A 19,580-nucleotide genomic window follows, 5' to 3' on the forward strand; every position below is an offset into this window, starting at 1 on the left:
GGTTTCCCTTACTTTGAAATAAAGCTGTTTCGCTTTTTGCGTGGTCTAGTATAAATGCTTACTCATATGGGAGGAAAAAGAGAAGCTGCTCCACTGGCCTTAGGAAATGAACGTTAGAGGGTAAACAGCTGAGGGCTCGGTGAGATTTTCTAAGGCTTTTCTTGCTCATGTCCTTTATTATCTTGATTCACACTCTTGCCACCCTTGCCAGCCCAAGTACAGCTGCATCTGCGATGCTGGGTGGACGTCCCCGAACGACAGCTCGCCTTGCACGCTGGACAGAGACGAGTGCAGCCTCCAGCCGGGGCCTTGCTCTGCACTTGCGCAGTGTTTCAACACTCCAGGCTCTTTCTATTGTGGGGCCTGCCCCACAGGTACGTGGCCACGCCCACACCCCACCAGGGGCGCCGTGCTAGGCTCTGCCTGCCAGTCAGGCAAGGTGCCAGAACCCCCTTCTTTCCACTGCTGAAGGATAAGGAGACCGTCCTTAGGAGGTGTTCCGATCCAGTTTCATGTCCGATCTCACCACCCCCCACTCCTGACCATCATACTGCTACAACAAGTCGACCACAGAAATGGGAGTTTTGTCCCCAAACTGTGCTAGAGTCAAACCCTGGGGGCAGGGTTAGCCATAGTTTGTGAGGATAGACGTTTTATTTTATTTCTATGACCATCAACTGACTAGACTTGAGATCAAAACACACATGCTCTAGTCCCACCTTTCATGCCAGCCAGATGTTTGTGAACTTGGGCAAATTATTTGCCTCTTAGTGCCTCTACTGGAGTCCAGTAGTTCTCACTTGGGTGTGTCATTAGAAGACCCTGTGGCTTTGCTGTAAGTAGGGATGTTCCACTGTATCACAGACATACACAGAGCAAATCTCCAGGGAAGGTCACATGTTGAGCTGTTGAAAATATGGGCTCTGGACTCAGAGACTGCCTGCGTTTGAGTCCAAACTTTGTCTCTTACTAAGTATATGAGATCATTATCATCCACACAACGCATATCTGTAGAGCATCTACTATGAGCAAAACAGTGTGCTGGGTGCCATGGTAAGAACCAAGCAGACCTCAAAGAGTTTATAGGTCCCATCTGTGCACCCTGGGTGCTTTTAGGAAGTGGGGTACAGACAGAATATAATAGTAGCAGCTGTTCTATATGGAAACATCATTAAGGCATCATGCTAGGCAATTTTTAATTCTTGCAACTACAAAAAAAACAAAACAAAAACAAAAACGCAAGAAATGGTAGGAATTAGTATTATTCCCATTTTAAAATATAAGACCTTGAAGAAGGTAAATAACTTGCCCAAGATCACGTAGGTTATGAACAGCCAGGATCCGTACCCATGTTTGCCTGATTGTGGATCTGAGCTGAGCTGCAAGAGACTTTTATTCTGAATCACCAAGGAACACCCCCCCTGCCCCCTCCCCCCCCACACACATGCCTATTGCTTCATTGAGTGACTTTCCGTCTAGTGAATTCTTTACGTTATATGTTTAGCTCTTGCACAACTAGAAAGAAATTGAAAAAACACGTAAAGACGTTTTCCCTCTTAGTTCTCAGGGGCAAGCAAACTTTGCAAATAATCTCATTCTTGAAAGTAATTTGTCAGTCAGTGAAAATCTTTAAAAACTAAAAATTAGCAAAATAAATTATTTAGATTATAGGATGGATAACGTGTTCTTACATTCTTTTCATTGTTGGAGAGAAACAAATGCTTTTTGTTTTGCTGTTAATCATCTTTTTTTTCCTGAATACCAAAGGAATGTATGCTATTTATAAAATTTAAGGAAACTACAAAAATATGGGGGAAAATACCCATGGTTTTATGACTAAGGGGATCACAATTAACATTTGGGAATATTTCTTTTCAGCTTTTTTCTATATACTCATTTCTTCACCCACAAATGTGATAATTTTCTTCAGTTATATTTTTAGAAGGGCACTCTACTTACATCAAAGAAAATAAGTATCTTAAAGGATTTACAAGGTTTTAAATATTCTTATTATTTTTATCATTTGAATTATGAGTAATAAAACTCATAGCAATTGGATAAAACAGAAACGTTAAAATTAAAACGGTATTCCCTGTCTTTACCTTCAACGTCCTGCTAATGAGGCCACTGTAGCAATTTGTTCTCTCTTCTGCATTTCCTCTGCTGCTACAAACACAGCATATATACAGGGTTTTAAAAAACTCTTTCCCCAAATTGGGATCATACTCTGCATATTATTCTAAAATTTGGTCTTTTCACTTATTTTTCTTTCAATATGTGTTTGCATGTTATTAAAACTAGTTCTTAATATTCAGTGGTATAGATGAGTTATAATATATTTAGCTCTGTCCCTACTGACTTTAGAGACTTTTTTCCCCCACTAAATGATGTTGCAATAGACATCTGCTTACCTACGTCTTTATACACTGGCAGTTTTAACACTGTAGAATAAGTTTTAAGAAGTGGAATTGTTAGTCAAAAGCTTTGTATTTTAAGACATTTAACGAACACTGCTAAATCTCTTTCCTAATAGATTTTATTTATTTAGCTTCTGAGTCACAGCCTGTAAAAGTGCACCATTTGTCCACCTCTTTGCCAGAATTTGATTCTAAGAGTTTAAAACAATTTTTGCCAACCTGTTAGGTAGAGTATATCTCATTTTAATCTATAGTTACTTATAGTTAAGCAGGTTTTTATATGTTTTTGACTGCTTGCATTTCTTCTTTGTTGACTTGTCTATAGAGCTAACTTTTCAATTCTTATATTTCTAGGCTGGCAAGGAAATGGATACGAATGCCAAGATATCAATGAATGTGAGATGAATAATGGCGGTTGTTCTGTGGCTCCACCTGTTGAGTGTGTGAATACACCTGGGTCTTACCACTGCCAGCCCTGTCCACCAGGTGTGGCACCACATTTCCTGATTCCATTACAGGCAAAACCCACATTTGAAAGCAGGAGCTTGTGCTCCATTTTAAATATGACTTCTGTCTAAAGAGATACATTTAACAGGGCAGAAAGTTTTGCTGAACTTGTGGATTTGGGCATATTCGTACAGCTGTATTATAAGAAAGAACATTTTCAAAAATTTGAGTATCAATGAAAAACAACAGGCCTTTACAAACTGTGAAATAGCCTGCTGAGATAACGCAGAATTTGAAAAATTTTCCCTGTGGATCGCAGAACTACAGCTCCACTGTTCCCACAAATAATTTATTAATATAATGCACTCATGAGAGGTCTCACATACAAAGTTTACCAAATAACAAGCATTATAGTAGGCCTACAATACATGTTAGTTTTCCTTCTCTTCTGGAAAAAAGTCATTACTGTTCTTCTCTAATCTATACTGAGTTACTACCCAAGAAGTTCAGGGAGTTCTAAGTAATAAACTAAAACCCTATGTGTTTTATTAACACAAAACACCAGTACTTTGGACTTCTACAATAATGTAACTCTAAGATCATCAAGTCACTGTCATTAAAAAGCGTTAACTTTTTTAGTGTCAGCACTTTCTCACACTAGTTTCCTGTATCTTTTTATTTTCATTTTTTAATTTGATCATTAGAAACAAGCCTGAACATTGTTTCTGAAACCAGATTCTTAGTTTTTGTTGTCCTTTTTTCTTAATTGAGGAATTTGGTTTATGACACTTTATATATTTACATTTTCTGTTTGATGATAGAAGATCCCTGGTTGGTCTGGTTCATGATACTTGGTTCTCAGATTGGGGTTTGTCTTGTATATTCTTAATGTTATTTGTCATGCCCCTGCTCTTGCTGTGATCAGGGTACCAGGGTGATGGAAGAGTATGCACACTTATAGACATCTGCTCGGTCAATAACGGGGGCTGCCACCCACACGCGTCATGCTCCTCAGTTCCAGGTAAGGATTTATCTCTCCCTCTGGTTCTGGGTGTTTTAATATGACCTCCTAAAACAAATTAATTTTTTAAAACAAAATCCTCTATCCTCAAAATTCTTATTTTGATCCTCAAACCAAAAATTAATCCATGTTATAAAACCGTACATTGGGATTCAGCCGGTCGTTCGAGTGCACGGACTCTCCATCCTAGAACCATGGCCCAGTTTGTCCGTAACCTCGCAGAGAAGGCCCCGGCGCTGGTAAACGCTGCTGTGACTTAATCGAAGCCTCCATTGGCCACATTTTGGCACTATGCCAAGGTTGAGCTGGTTCCTCCAACCCCTGCTGAGATCTCTATAGCTATTCAGAGCATGATAAAAATAGTCAGTAGTGCTCAAACTGGTAGCTTCAAACAGCTCACAGTTAAGGAAGCTCTGCTGAATGGTTTGGTGGCCACTGAGGTGTGGATGTGGTTTTATGTTGGCGAGATCAGAGGCAAGCGTGGCATCATTGGCTATCATGTTTGAAGACCAATCATTAACATCTGTATCTTTTGGGTTTATTATTTGAATGTTCTTGGGCCATGTGTGATCAGACTGGTATTTGAATAAAATATGTCAAAAATCAATATTTTCTATATCAAACACTGCATTTTCTCTTGACATTAAATTGGATTTTCTTTTACTTTAGTGATGTTAATATAGCTCTAAATGCATTTCTTTGCTTAGCCTAAAATTGGAAAGGATATATGTGTATACACCAACCTGTTACAATATTTATGAGGGTAACATTTTAATTTGAAGGTTGGAAATAATGTTTACTTCCAGAAAAGTTGGGGGAAAGGCCTTGAGAAAACTAGAACTTCCTACAGTAGGAGAATAGTAATACCAGGTACCAAAGTTAAATCAAAGTTAAATTAGCTAGCTAATTAATTCATAACTGTATTCCAGGAAGCATGAAGAAGAAAAGGAGGGAGGACATGTCCGCTTCCTTTAAGGACACTTTTATTTCTATACCATTGGCCAGGACTGAGCCTGCGGACTAACCCTGACTGCAGGGGAGGCTGGGAAATGTACCCCTTATGGGAACATTTATGGGGGTATGGGAAATGCACATACCCCCAATTAAAATAAGGAGTAAAAAAGGGGAAAACGGAACAAGGGTGCTCACCAACAGTAACACTGCGTAAAAGAAGCTTTACTGCCTATTAATTTTAAAAATTATATTGCTAAATTTTCTCTCAGAATGTATCAGTTTATGTACTCACCAATAGTGTATGAAAATACACATTTACCCCACTCTTGACAATAATGGATACTATTGTTGTTTTTCATTTTAGTCAATTTCATTGTCAAAAATTGCCTTCCCATTATTTTAATTTTGACTAAATCAAAATTAAGCGGGTTTTTTTGTAAAGTTATTTTTTTTAAAATTAAGTTTATTGGGGTTACAGTGGTTGGTAAAGTTACATAGGTTTCAGCTGTACAATTCTGTAATACATCATCTGTAGATCACATTGTGTGTTCACCACCCAGAGTCAATTCTCACTAATAATTAATACTTCTCACATATTTACTGGTCATTTTTTTTCTATTTATTCATTTCTTTTGTTCATCTGCTTTCTTACTGATTTGTAAAATTGTATTATGTGCTGAGGACATTATTTCATTATCTGTCTTATATTTTACACATATTTTTCCTGACGTGTTGTTTTCATTTTTACTTTTGTGGTGATATTTTCTATTTAGAAGTTTAAAACTTATGTAGTCAAAAAGGTAAGTCTTTTCTTTTAGGATTTCTCCCCTTAGAATTAGGCCTTTCCCACCAAATTCTTTAAAAATAGTCATGTACATGTTCTTTTATACTTTCATTGATTTTAAACATCACAGTCTTTCATCTTTTTAGGATTTATTTTTATCTATAGCATCAAACAGAGATTTAGCTTGATACTTTTGTCCAAATGGATGGCTGGCCCCAAGCCCATTTATTGAGTAATGTATCATACCTCTTGCAATTTCAAAATACCATTTTTATTTTTACTAACATGTCATAGATATGCACATATATAAAAGAAGATACATGTGGATCTATAGATGTATTTAAAACCTATCATGTATATCTATATATACTTCTGACTATTTAAATGTTTATTAAATGATTAACAGCATAGCGAAGTAGTTAGGAGCATAGATTCTAGAAAAAGACTTCTTGGATTGTGGTTTCCCTTGGCTCCACCATATTCTTGCTGTGGTTTGTCTTCATCTGTAAATGGGGATGATAATAGTACCTCCGTATAGGCCTCTTGAGAGGATCATGTTAGTCAGTCTATGTGCAGTGTTTGCAATAGACGCCATCATCATAAGAATACTCTTTGCCGCCGTCAACCCCTCCACGATGAAAACTCCCTTGGTGAACTTCACATTTGTGCACAACTCAGGACCATGACATACAGATCAGTGTCAACCCATATGGAAAGCATTGGAGACACGTAATACCTTTCCTATTTTTAAGATGAAAATAGAAAAATAAAGATTCTTGTATTTTCTCCTTAACCCCTTGTCTCGCCTGCCCCTAGGAATATGTGGACTTGACTTTGGCAATTTCTCTTCTAGACAGCAGAGCCTTAGCTTTGTGATTGGGTCTGAATCAAGGAGGCCTGCGTTTAACTTTCGATTTCATTTCTGAACAGGTTCCTTACCTTTTTGCACTTGTCTCCCGGGATATACTGGAAATGGCTATGGCCCAAATGGATGCGTGCAACTCAGCAATATTTGCCTGAGTCGCCCCTGTTTAAATGGACAATGCATTGTGAGTCCTTTATTCTTCCTGAGGAGATAGAGTACTTGAGAATAATTTTAGTTTCACATCCACGCAATACTTTTTCTGTGATTCATGAATTTTTAGGTAATTATTAAGCTTGAGATAAGGAACTGTCAATTACTTTCCGATGAAAGGTAAGCAGTAACTTTAGTTCCCAGGAAAAACCAATGAGTTATTTTTTTCTCTTAGTGGTTTACAAAATAGCAACACAAAGCCTACAGTTTGATCTAAGTACATCCAACTTATACTTAGCAATCACCCCTTAGATGAATCAATACAAGTTAGAATACAGGAAGATACTTGTGGCTCAACACCTGTTATATCACATAGCATCACTTTCCTTTATTAGTCGGGTTGATTCATGTTGATGGTCTATCCATTGTTTTATGGCCTTATGTTTTTTTCTTACCTTAGGAAACAGTCTCTGGTTATCTTTGTAAGTGTGAATCGGGTTGGGCTGGTATCAACTGCACAGAAAACATCAATGAGTGCCTGAGCAACCCCTGTTTGAATGGAGGAACTTGTGTTGATGGCATTAATGCTTTCACCTGTGAATGCACACGTTTTTGGACTGGATCTCTCTGTCAGACTCCCCAGCAAGGTATGCTCAGTATTTCTTCGACCACAGGTGCTTACAGCTGAAAAGTATCATCCTTTTAACGTGTGCTACTGCAGAGTCTTCTGCTGAGCCTACTCTCTTGTCCAATTGCTCAAATACTTAGAGCTCAGTCTTTCCTTGCAGACATTGTATAGAATCCACGAGGTAAACGTATATCCCTATTTAAGCCAGAAGCACCTTTTCCTCAAAGGAAAAATTAAATTAGCACTTGCCATTTCCATTATGTCTATTCTGAAAATAGAATGCATGAAGGTAGTTTTCTAAGGGAGAGTTTTCTCTGCAGCAGCCATTTAATTTCCCTAGAGTATGCCCCTTAATCATGTCACGCTCCTGTTCTAGAATATACAGTGGCTCCTCACTGCCTGTTGAATAAAGATTGGGATTGTTTTTCAATTATCCTTTGGGCCCAGGCCTCACCCTATCCATCTAACCTTATATTTTACTCGTTCTCTAAAAATAGTCTCCAGACATCTTCCCTTACCACCTGACCCCATGTGCCACCCTGATGTCTCTGCTGTGTTCTTCTATTTGGGATAGTTCTCCTCCCCGACATCCTATCCAAATTCCTTCATTGCTTCCCATCCAAGTGTGTCTGCCCCTCAGGAGTAGTTCACATCCAACCTCCTCCATAAAGCCCCTTCTGACTACTTCACCCCTCACTTACTGCCCCGGATTCTGAATCAGCTCGCTTACTGAGACCTTACTATATGTTCATGTCCGTGGCAGACTCTGTGGAGAAACAAGAAAGCATAAAAGGGTGTGTCCGCATATTATCTGCTTATTTTCCAGTTGAGGAGATAAGACTAACACAAAATGGCAGAGAAGAGACAAAAACTAAAGATAAGAACTAAATCGTGTGGGGTGGACTCCAGTATCACTGAGGTAGTGAGAAGGGGAGCCAGAGAAGAGGCAAAGAGGCAGTGAAGGTCCTGGCGGAGATGAGGAGGCAACCGGACTTTGAACAAGAGCTGGGATTTGGGTGGATGAAGAAGGAAAAAGGGGGCAGGGAGATGAAAGAATGGCAGGGCTTTTGTCTCCAGTGCAATTACCCAGACCTCTCTCAATATTTCAGCAGCACAGGGTTAGAGTTTCCTAGCCTCATCCTTTATGGAGTCTCGGAAAAGCACAGTTCACCCTCTTTCCCTTTGCAGTTTGTGGAGGGTCCCTCTCAGGGATGAATGGCAGCTTTAGCTACAGGAGCCCTGATGCTGGGTATGTTCATGATGTTAACTGCTTCTGGGTGATCCGAACTGAAGGAGGAAAGGTAAGTGTCGTGTTTCCGGTCCAGTGTATATTTCATTTATACGTATGAATATGTGATCTGTGTATATATTGCATCACGTACATATAGTGACAATTCGTCTGTCACATAGTGGGGACTTACTAAGTGTCAGGCTCTGGGCTAGGCATTTTACATGCTTTGCTCTCACCTTATACTACCTCTTTGAAATAAGTGAGAGCATCCTCGTTTTATAGATGAGATCATGGAAAACACAGACGCTAAGTAGTTTTCTTAAAAAACAACAACTTCTTAACTGGTAATTGAACTAGTCAGGTTTCAAAGTCAACTTTGTCTGGTTCCAAAGTCTATGCTTCGTCCATATGGATGATTCTCTGCATGGGTGGGCCAACTGCAAGCTGGTAATGTGTAAAGTCATGTTCTTACTGAGACAGTAGTGTTTAAAAATGATGACTCGATAAAGTTGATTATTATGCACCAATGGGGACTGCTATTAAGATGATGTTCTTATCAGTGTCTTCGCTGGGCTACTGCATGTGCCCATGTGCTATGCTAATTGCTCCTCATGGATTACATCATTGTATTTTAATTCTCATAGCCCTTAGAGATAAGAATTATTATTCTCATTTTACATATCAGGAAACGGAGCCTAGAGCAGTTGAGAACTTTGTCCAGGGGCATGTGGTGTGTAAGGGTCATGCAGTGACTTGAACCCAGGCCATTCAGCGCCAGTGACTGTGAACCACGGCATGAGTGACCTTCAACTTATCTGAACCGAAGGTTTTTAGTGCTTTTATCCCCAATATTAATTATTCACCTTTTCCCAATATTTATTTCTCAACCAACTCCTAGACTCACTGAAATAAAGTTGTATAGCTGAATAGGTAAGGTGTTCCTTGAAGTCCTCTTAACTTTTTCCAGCAAACTAATGTTATAGATGTCACAGTACAAGGTCAGAAAATATTTTTTTCCCTTGAGAAGGCAGGACTCTTTGGGCTCTGGTAACCCCACAATAGATAAACTTCAAAATCAATTTCCCAGTGGGTATGTTATGTTAATTTCCTTCCCTCCATTTAGTTTTTATGAATTCTATTTCCTGACATTGAAAACACTTTTTTTCAAGAAAAAATTACTTTGTGAAAAAATATTGATACTTGTATTGTCCATTTGTAATAAAATTCACTCTGTTTTTCTTGATTATTATGATTTTCTATCTTTTGATCCCCACTACAATTTACATAATATAATGGAGGTTATTTATAAATCATGATAGTTCAATTCATGAACATTTATTTGATTTGCATTGAAATTGCTTCAAGGGCAAACATGATGCAAATGTTGGGTAACAGATCTTAAAAATACCCAGGCATAGAATTTCAAAAATATCCTGATATCCTTTTTTCATTAGTTGAAGGCTGTTGTGGTTTTAGGTCATAATGAAAATTAAAGTCAACAGCCTTCTTTTGGTTGTTTGGCTGTTTTAAATGAGTCTGTGAATACAAAATTGTTTGTATATATGTGTAATTAACTATACTACTATATTTGTACATTCTAATGTTTTAACTTGGAGACACATTTTTGTGTTTATTCTCCCCTACTTATATGCTCAGAACTCTTCATATTTCCCCATAAGAGTAATTCTCTTAATTACTCATCTCTTAATGATGTGCAATCACTGAAGACTTGTACTGCACACAAGTCTACACTATGGCTGCTCAGTCTATACCTGAGGTTGTCAATCTGGGCTGGGCATCAGTATCTTGTTGAGAGGTTCAGAGGCCCCTAAGGAATCAGCCTCTTTGGGGTCAGTTATGAACCCCTGTATGTGTGCTACAGGTTGTTCAGGTGATCAAGGTATAAATTCTTGTGAAAGGCAGTATCAGTGAAATTTAACTCAAGGTAGATTTTTCAAATGTCCAATGCATTTTAATGATTTGGAAGCATCGTCAGTTATACATTTGAAGTACCTTAGTTTAATAAACTTAGCAGTTTAATGAAATCTAGGTAAATCTAGTTCATTAATCCATTGAATAACAGCTCAAGGGGTGTGAAATTTTGGTTATGCTAGATAAGTAAGTTCCAGAGATCTGCTGTATAACATTGTGCCTATAGTTAACAGTACCGTATTGTATACTTCAAAAAATTTGTTGAGGGTAGATTGTGTTCTTACCATGAGAGAGAGAATGAAAGAGAGAGAGAGAGAGAGAGAGAGAGAGAGAGAGAGAGAGAGAGAGAGAGAGAAGAAGGAAACTCTGGGAGGTATTGGATATGTCTATTATGTTGATTGTGGTGATGGTATCGCATGCATTTGCATGTGTCCAAATTCATCAAATTGTACACATTAAATATGTGCAGTTCTTTTTATCAATTATACCTCAATAAAACTGTTAAAAATCTATTTAATTAACATTAAGATTTTGGCACAATTGGTTATGCATCTGGGGGAAAATGGAATTTTACCTCACTCCAAAAAAAGGAGTTTTGATATATTTTGACATTAGTTGAAGTTAGGTCTAAGCGTTTTTAATACAAATTGTTTAATAAGTAGGATTTTCAGATGTATTTGTGGATTGTTAGAAAATTATAGATCTATCTCTTGAAAGTGACTCCCTATGAATGCTTTCTAATTAGTGGGAGAAATCCTTTAGTATTAACATAGGAATTAAAATATATTGTGGCCTTTACGTTTTTAGGTGCTGCGTATCACTTTCACGTTTCTCCAGTTAGAATCAGTGAACAATTGTCCACATGAGTTTCTTCAGATTCATGATGGCGATTCCTCTGCAGCATTTCAACTTGGAAGGTTCTGTGGCTCCAGGCCCCCTCAAGAACTCCTCAGTAGTGACAATGCTCTCTATTTTCATTTCTATTCTGAACATTTAAGAAATGAGAGAGGCTTTACAATAAGATGGGAAACACAGCAACCAGGTAAGTGTCAACATGGAGAAAAAGAAAGCAAAATCTTGAGGTTATTTAATGTCTTTGATTAATAGTAAAAGTTAGGTTACATTAGATATTTGGAGATCCAGTGTTATGATATTTTCATAACTATTTTTAAATCAAATAAATCTATAATGAATTTGTATTTGATTTTGTATTCAGAGATAATAAACTGTGAATGAAATAAAAGAGATTAAAAACAATGAGTCTTAATGGGTCCCTCAGGAAATTATTGAGCGGCGTTTTTGTAAGTTCAACTAGTAAGTTATTGTAGGGCTGTTGTTGAGGACACTGTCCACTCCTTCACTTAGTATTCCTTATCTTAATGGTTATTTGATAATTTGTTTGTTGTTATTGTTGTTTTTTGGTACTCTGTTTATCAAAAAAACTTTCTACTATGAAATTTTTAAACATACAAAAATGTAGAAAGAACAATATACCAAACCTTCAATTCATTTTTCAATAGATCTGTGGATCTACTTCTGGAATTTCTCATTTTTGCTCTTGGTCTATTTATCTGTCCCTGTGCTACATTGGTTCAATTACTGACTCTTGAAATCTAGTAGTGTAGCTTTTTTCTTTTAATATAGAGTAGGTCCTTTACATGAAATATGAATGTTAGAATCAATTTGTTAATGCCCCCCAACAATCTGCTGGGATTTTGTTGGATTGCCTCTCTATTTATTTAGTTCTCTTTTAATTTATCTTAGCAATGGTTTATAGATTGCAATGTTTCCTTATTCCATATATTTTGCTAGTTTTTTTCTAGATATTTCATATTTTATGTTATGTTAAATTACATTATTTTTCTAAGATTTAATTTTCTATTTGTTAGTATATTTGTATCCCCCTTATTATGAATGAGGTTGAATCTCTTTTCATATGTATAAAGGACATCTGCATTTTTTTCAGTGAACTTTGTGTCTCTTTTTTTTTAGAAGCTCTTCATATATTAGGGATATTAACTTAATTATATATTACATTTTTCCCAGTTTGCCATTAACATTTCACTTTGCTCTTGGTAGTTTAATTTTTTTACCCATATGATAATTTTTAAGCACTAAGTTTTGAAAACACCTCTTTTTCTGAGCAACTGAGATATTTTCTCATTAGGAGCAATGAGAATCATGTAACTGATTTGTTTCACTTTTTACCTTGGTGGCAAAATATTTTTCTAAATAACCTGCATAGCTATGTAAATCTCATATCTTGCATATCTGAAATGTCACCTTTAGTTTTTCCCCTAATTTATATTTACCGCTGTCTAGATTTTTATTTAGTATTTTTATTTTTTGATTTTGCAGTAGCACCTCTCATTAGACACCACAGGTTTGTTGTTAAATAAATGTGGTTATTAATAAAGAAAAGATTCTTCCAGTCATTGATACGCAACTTTACGGGGCTGGTGGGGTGTCATGGAGGTGGGAGTATAGTAGGCCCTTTACTCACTTCATCTCTGGGCAAGTGGCTCAACCACCATAGACATCTGAATTTCTTCATTTGTAAAATGAATGTTTTAACTATATCACAATGTTAAGAAATCTTCTCAAATAAAAATTATGTAGTGCTTAACTATTCTAATATATAAGTGATCTGGTTTGTAGAAAGACAGAGGCTAACAGAAGTTCAGAATTTTGAAAGAGTTTATATACAGAATGAATCTCCCTCCAAGTGAAAGAAAAATGAATCTATCATCCATTATTTGTCCCTTAGTTCAGCACTGTATTTTAAATCATATCACCGTATGATGGCTGATAAGCACAGAACTCAGTGCATGGGTGATTCGATGATTTATCAATTGGTACTTCTAGATTTGTAAATTTATCAGACTGGAAAACTGAAAAAGTCTTGTTTAATTTACAAGGGTGTCCAAAATTATACATAATGATTTAAATGAAGTAGGGCTTCTCACAGCGAGGGCTATGATAATTCTACGTGAATTATAACTTGTGTATAAATATAAAACTAGTTTTTTTTTCCTTCTTATTTTAGAGTGTGGAGGTGTACTGACTGACACTTATGGTTCTATTACGTCTCCGGGATATCCTGGAAACTATCCCCCAGGAAGAGACTGCGTCTGGAAAGTTGTAACCAGCCCCGGCCTTCTGATAACGTTCACTTTTGGGACCTTGAGTCTGGAGTATCATGATGATTGCAGCAAAGACTACCTTGAGGTAAACTTCTAGTTAGTAACCTATCATGCTATGATTAGAACTCAGAGAACTATGGTTTGGTGATGCCCAGGGATGACCACTGTTGATTAGCAATAGTTGGATGTGTTCTTCTTCAATAGGCAGCCAATGTCTAAGCCTGGCTAATATTCTTCATTGTGCCCGCTTGTTACTTCTTCTGGGCGCCATTCAAATCTGGAAAAGAGACTGCCTTGCTTTCCCCTGTCATTTCCTGGAAGCCCAGGGCCCATGGGAATGACAGAATTTATGAAACACTTAAGTAATGGCTGTTTTCTCCAATGTGGATTTAAATCCCCGTGGTCTGTGGCAAACTGACAAGATATTTCACAAAGTGACCACAGTGCTCCGTGAAGAAAAATAATAATGATTGTGTTGAAATGAACTGATAAAGGATGAGCCTTACTAGAATATACTGAGAATTGTCACTGTGAGGAGAGGGGTCAGCTTGTGTCCCTCCTGCTTGCGTTAGCAAAAGATTGAACTATGGGGGAAGAAAAAAGACTGTTACAGTCAAATGCCACATGCATGTAGGTATATAAAAAATTTGCTCTCCATTTGTAGACTGAAAAGATCATTGAGAAGATTGAGTTCTTATATTGTTCCTGTCTTAGATAAATTCCAGTACCCCTTGCGGTAGTGATAAAAGACACCATGCTTTTCCAAGCCCATTAGAGAAGAAAGGAATGCTATGGAATTATTCATAAAGGGTAGAAGGGCACCGCTATCAAATGGGGATCTCCACGAGTTAAAGCCATTAGTGATTTAGCAGTGGTGATGGATTTGAAACCTTTGGGAATCATTGCAAGATTTACCTTGCCCTGGAAAATTTCAGCAAGACAGTCTTTTGAATGTTGACATTAAAGTGAATTTTCTGGAAATTAATTTTCAATAAATCCCATCAAATTAAACTTAGAAGCATTTTTTTTCATTCCTACATATTAATTCGGGTACACATATAATAGAAAATATCAATCACTCCCCAATATTGAAATGCCTTTCATTTGTCTACATCTACAATCCATCAAGGAAGGAGTTAAAATATAGGACTAAAGTAATGCTGCCCTATAACTCTGCTACCAATAGGAAAAGTAATTTGGACAAAATTTGCCACATTAAAAGATTATGTCGTCCTTTTACTGCCTTGGTATTCTATGTATTACACAATTTGCAATTATAACACAATTATGGAGAGGTTAACATGATTATTTAACAGATTAAAAAGCAATAATTAAAAAAGGATTTATAAGGGCACATATTCATTGTTGTGGTACTTAATTATTAAATTTGTATCTTTTAAATTCATCATGCCATATTTTTGTTGTGTCTAACCTGACTTCACCTTTTCCACCTCTGATAGTCCTGAATACCTAGACCAAGCTGTGAATCAGTTGATATTGCTGGCATTCATTCTACTATTTTCTTTGCATATATTCATCTTCTTTTTCTAGATTACTGGGGATTCATAATTGTAAAACAAATGTCCGGGGTTGGGAAACCTGGGAAAGAAAACACTGAGATTGATTAGTAACATCATGAGAAAAAAATCAAAGTATATATCCAGTCTCTGAACTGAAATTCAGACAGAGATAAGACATCAGGGATGATGGGAGGAGTCTGTCCTCTCCTGAACCCCAGCCTCGTGTTAGATATATAACGTATTTCGCTGTGAACAATGTGCTTCCATGTATAATGTGCACCCATATTTTTGGCCCAAAATTTCAGGGAAAAAATATTTGTTTTAATTTTTTAGTTAAAATATTTTATTTGTTTACATTCAGGTACTTGTTTTTTGTATTATAAAGGAATTTTAGCATTTTTTTAACATATTATGGTACAAGAAATTTTATGTAACAAATAATTGCAAAACATAAGAACAGATACAAGGTACAAGAAATCTTATGTATCGGTAACAAATTTATGATATTTATGCATCAAGAAGGCCAAGGTCTTTTTGTCGTTCGTCGCAAGTTCAACAAAACCAATTATTGTATTCCAGGGTATTATTTTGCATACAGAAAATGTTATTGATTTCTAGAGTTATACTTTTAACTCATAAGCATAAATTAAAGAATTAAAAACATATATATAGATATGGAATTAGTACTATGCATGTATAATGCGCATCCTTATTTTTCCCTCACAAAGTTGGGCAAAAGCAGTGTGCATTATACATAGCAAAATACATTACATATATGTGAATGGAAAACCTCCCAGAGCCATTGCTTTTAAATGACGGGTTTTCTGAAGTTAATGTATAAAGTGATTTAGGCTATTAAAACCTGACCATTAGAGCTTAATGGTTCACTTTTTTTGTTTTAGATTCGAGATGGCCTTTTGAGTCAGGACCCTGTTCTTGGGAAATTCTGCACCACTCTCTCTGCCCCACCACTTCAGACCACAGGCCCCTTTGCCAGAGTCCATTTTCATTCTGACAACCAGATTAGCGACCAAGGCTTCCATATCACCTACTTCACATCACTGTGTAAGTAACCTGGTAATTGGGAGCTTAAGATGAATGACAAGGACAGTGCTATACTTATACCTGTTTTATTTTTTAATGTGATGCTGCAGATGACTTCCTTTCTTAGACTTATCACATGTGTTTGTAACCATTTCTCTCATAGTTCCAGATTTTTTCTTTATCTTCACAATGTTCTATTATTTGTGCTACAATACCCCTCGATCCCTAAATTATGGTAGACATTGTGAGGCACCTGGTATTAAATAATTCAGACATCCATTCCCTAGCTGTTATTCAGTGCTTTGTTGTGAGAGATGATGTTCATGAGAGAAATTCTGTCTGTCTCAACATTTGTCAGGTTTTATTGCTGTTATGCCCTGAATTTGCACTGATGCTTTAAACCAAACCAACGAGCCAACAAAAAAACAATGAAATGATCTGTGATTTTTATTTCAGGGCTATAGAGGATTTTGTTCTTAACACACATCATTGTGTCTTGATAAGAGGTCACAGGAAACAAAAATACCATATAGGCCTCAATATTAGGAAAAATAACAACAAACATCTTTTTCTTGTTCTCTTTCTCCATTTACTTTGGCTTCAGACTGAATCTGCAGCCGACCGCCCATAATTTGTATAATCCATACCTGTTTTCTCTGCAACCAACTCCTCTGACCACCTCTTGCTATTCTGTATTCATTATTTCTTTAATCTGATTAATTTTTCTACTTATATGTTCTTACACGTATTTCATACACTGCCTCAGATCTCCATGGAATGAAGGAGATTACAAATATATTTAAAAAGCAATTGGTAGAAGAGGATGTTAGGTGGGAAGTCAGATCACACATCTCTAACACCTGTTTCTTTAGGCAGTACCCAGACGTCCCTGAAGCACACGTCAAACTGGGAATCTTGTCATTAGATAAGATATATAAACATATTAGCCTGTACAGGGTGAATCAGGGGGCATATGATTGTGTGTGTGTACGTGTGTAAGTTTTTAAAACCTGAGCCAGAGGAATGGCCGTCCTCATGACCCTTTCTTTCTCTTCCCTGTTCTCTTCAGCGGATCTGCATTGTGGAGGGAACTACACAGACCCGGAGGGCCTTCTCTCTGAGGACTTGTCAGGACCTTTCACTCACAACCAACAATGCATCTATATTATCAAGCAGCCCGTGGGAGAACAAATACAGGTCGCCTTCACCCACGTGGAGCTGGAAGGTCAGAGTGGCTGTTCTCAGAGTTACATTGAGGTAACTTTTACTACTCCGTGGCCCTTAGATGATGTTTTTCAACTTTTTTTTTGTTCTGTAAAGCAGTGGTCTTCAAATGGTTGTTGGGCCAGCAGCACCCAGATCATCTGGAATGTAATTCTGTACCCTGTCCCAGACCAACTGAGTCAAACCCTCTAGGGGTAGGCTCAGCAATCTGTTTTAACAGGCCCGTCAAGTAATTCGGACGCAGGCTAGGGTCTAAAGACAGCTATTCTAGAGAGCATGGAAAAATTTGCCAAAAATAGATCTACGGATGGTGAAACAGGAGATTTGTAATGGAATAATAGCAAAGGACAAAAATGAAAGCTAAGACCGGAAACTCGTAATAATGCTAAATTACAAGCGATTAAACTGAGCCCTAATAACGAAGGTGACTGCAAAGAAGTAAGACTAATAGGATTCACTAATAGGATACAGATTTCAGAGGTTGTCCAGGACAATTTTATATGTGATGGAGCTCAAGCCAGAAGAGTAAAAGGATTTGCCCAGGTGAGCTAACTAGTCAGTGGAGAGAGCTAAGTTAAAGCATTGAATAACTCTTGTTTTAAAGTTTAGATTTTTTTTTTCTTCATTCGTTCTGCTTACTCTCCTTCAGAAAACTCTAATTCTGATTTAAGTGTGTGTGATGGTTGTAACAAGAGTATCTGAAACAAAAAGGCAGTTTTTGTTTGCCTGGCCTGGTATTTCTTTTGCTTAATTATTGGTCAAGCCACAAATTAAAGTGCTGAGCAAGAGAAACAAAATACTTTCTGTTGAGCGCAATCATTTTGTATAAACTCAGAGAGGCACTGACAATTTTGTTTGCTCATGTAAGTTAGACCAATTTATTTTTCCAGGAAAAACCTATATAACCTATAACCTCTTACCTCCCTCACATGTAGAGAGAAGAAACAGAATTTTAGCATAAGATCTAGACTTAGCTGAAAAGTGAAGTCCATTGCCCATGGTACCACAGCAATATATATTTTTAAACTCAGAGATTTTTTTTTTTTAAATTTCGGATAATGAGGTGAATGTGTCTATTCATTCAATTTGTGTTTTCTAAAATCACTCACAAGGTACATTAATGTTTTATGCTGTGGAGCAATTTTAGATATTTTTTGTATATAAAAATTAAACATCTGTCTTCCAACGTCTTTTTTTTTAACTTTGAGAACAGTAAAAATAGCTCACACATAGAGAATACTTACTATGCACCAGGTGCTCTTCTAAGACTTTACAATACTGTAATAAATTAAACAGATAACAGCTACTGTCTCCTAACTGCCTGTCAGATATGGTACATGTTTTACATGAGTTAAATTCATTGAATCTTCACAGTCATTATTCCTATGTTTGCTACTAGGAAACTGAGGCCCAGAGAAGTTGTTACTTGCCCATGGTTGCATGTCTGGCGAGTGGTAGAGCTAAAAATTGAATTTACCAGTTCCAGTTGTACTGTTCTCTGATAGGAATAAAAATGCAACAGTGTAGCTACAACTATAAGAGGCAGCTCACCTTCACTAGGCAGGAAGCTCTCATGAATTTCACAGTTTCATTAACTGGCTTCCTGGTCACAGGACTATAACATGGATCCAATGCTTTTCTCAGGTAGGCAAAAATGTAACTAATTTTCAGGGAAATCTGAGTATATATCCTTTCTGGTGGTTCTACAGGCTCTCAGGAGTTATCAAAGCACCTGGAAGGATATATCCTCTCTGACTTTGCAGTACACTTTAACCGGATTTCACTAAGGAGTTACATAAATTCCTCTGAATTAATTGTTCTGAAAAGTTATCACACACACACACACACACACAAATCATAGAACTAGCATGGAAAGATTTAACTTTGTAAAACAGAATGGCAGAATATTTTGTAGCCAGAAAGCAATTAGAGTTGATTCATCTAAGTTCTTATTTTAGTTCAGTCATTCGATGACTGTATAACCTGGGACAATTCTTTGGATGCATGAGACCCTGTCTCTGTAAGATGCTCTACCTATTCCTCCAACCTTTGTGAAGGTAAATCAAGACATGAATGATAAAAGAATCTTGAAGAATTTAAAATATTATACAAATGCAAAGTTTTCCCAGGCCAAATTTCCAACTCCTGCCGTGAACTTCTCAGTTCAGAGGCAGCTGATGAGACCCCCTCATGGTTGGCCACTGAAGCGTCAACATTCTG

General features: G+C 37.0%; 1 protein-coding gene and 1 pseudogene across 1 annotated transcript in view; both read left to right on the top strand.

Annotated features, from left to right (window-relative positions):
* CUBN (cubilin) overlaps positions 1–19,580 on the top strand; it is a 256,725-nt gene that overhangs the window by 13,059 nt on the left and 224,086 nt on the right. The window contains exons 8-17 of the mRNA XM_019662920.1: positions 212–374; positions 2,772–2,903; positions 3,790–3,885; positions 6,554–6,672; positions 7,099–7,285; positions 8,455–8,567; positions 11,237–11,471; positions 13,476–13,657; positions 15,995–16,157; positions 17,206–17,393. Of these exons, the coding sequence (XP_019518465.1) occupies positions 212–374; positions 2,772–2,903; positions 3,790–3,885; positions 6,554–6,672; positions 7,099–7,285; positions 8,455–8,567; positions 11,237–11,471; positions 13,476–13,657; positions 15,995–16,157; positions 17,206–17,393 (1,578 nt within the window). The remainder of the gene's footprint in view (positions 1–211; positions 375–2,771; positions 2,904–3,789; positions 3,886–6,553; positions 6,673–7,098; positions 7,286–8,454; positions 8,568–11,236; positions 11,472–13,475; positions 13,658–15,994; positions 16,158–17,205; positions 17,394–19,580) is intronic.
* LOC109393567 (ATP synthase subunit g, mitochondrial pseudogene) lies at positions 4,080–4,391 on the top strand (annotated as a pseudogene).

Source organism: Hipposideros armiger, unplaced genomic scaffold (genome assembly GCF_001890085.2).
Source record: "Hipposideros armiger isolate ML-2016 unplaced genomic scaffold, ASM189008v1 scaffold_383, whole genome shotgun sequence".
Lineage (NCBI taxonomy): Eukaryota > Metazoa > Chordata > Mammalia > Chiroptera > Hipposideridae > Hipposideros > Hipposideros armiger.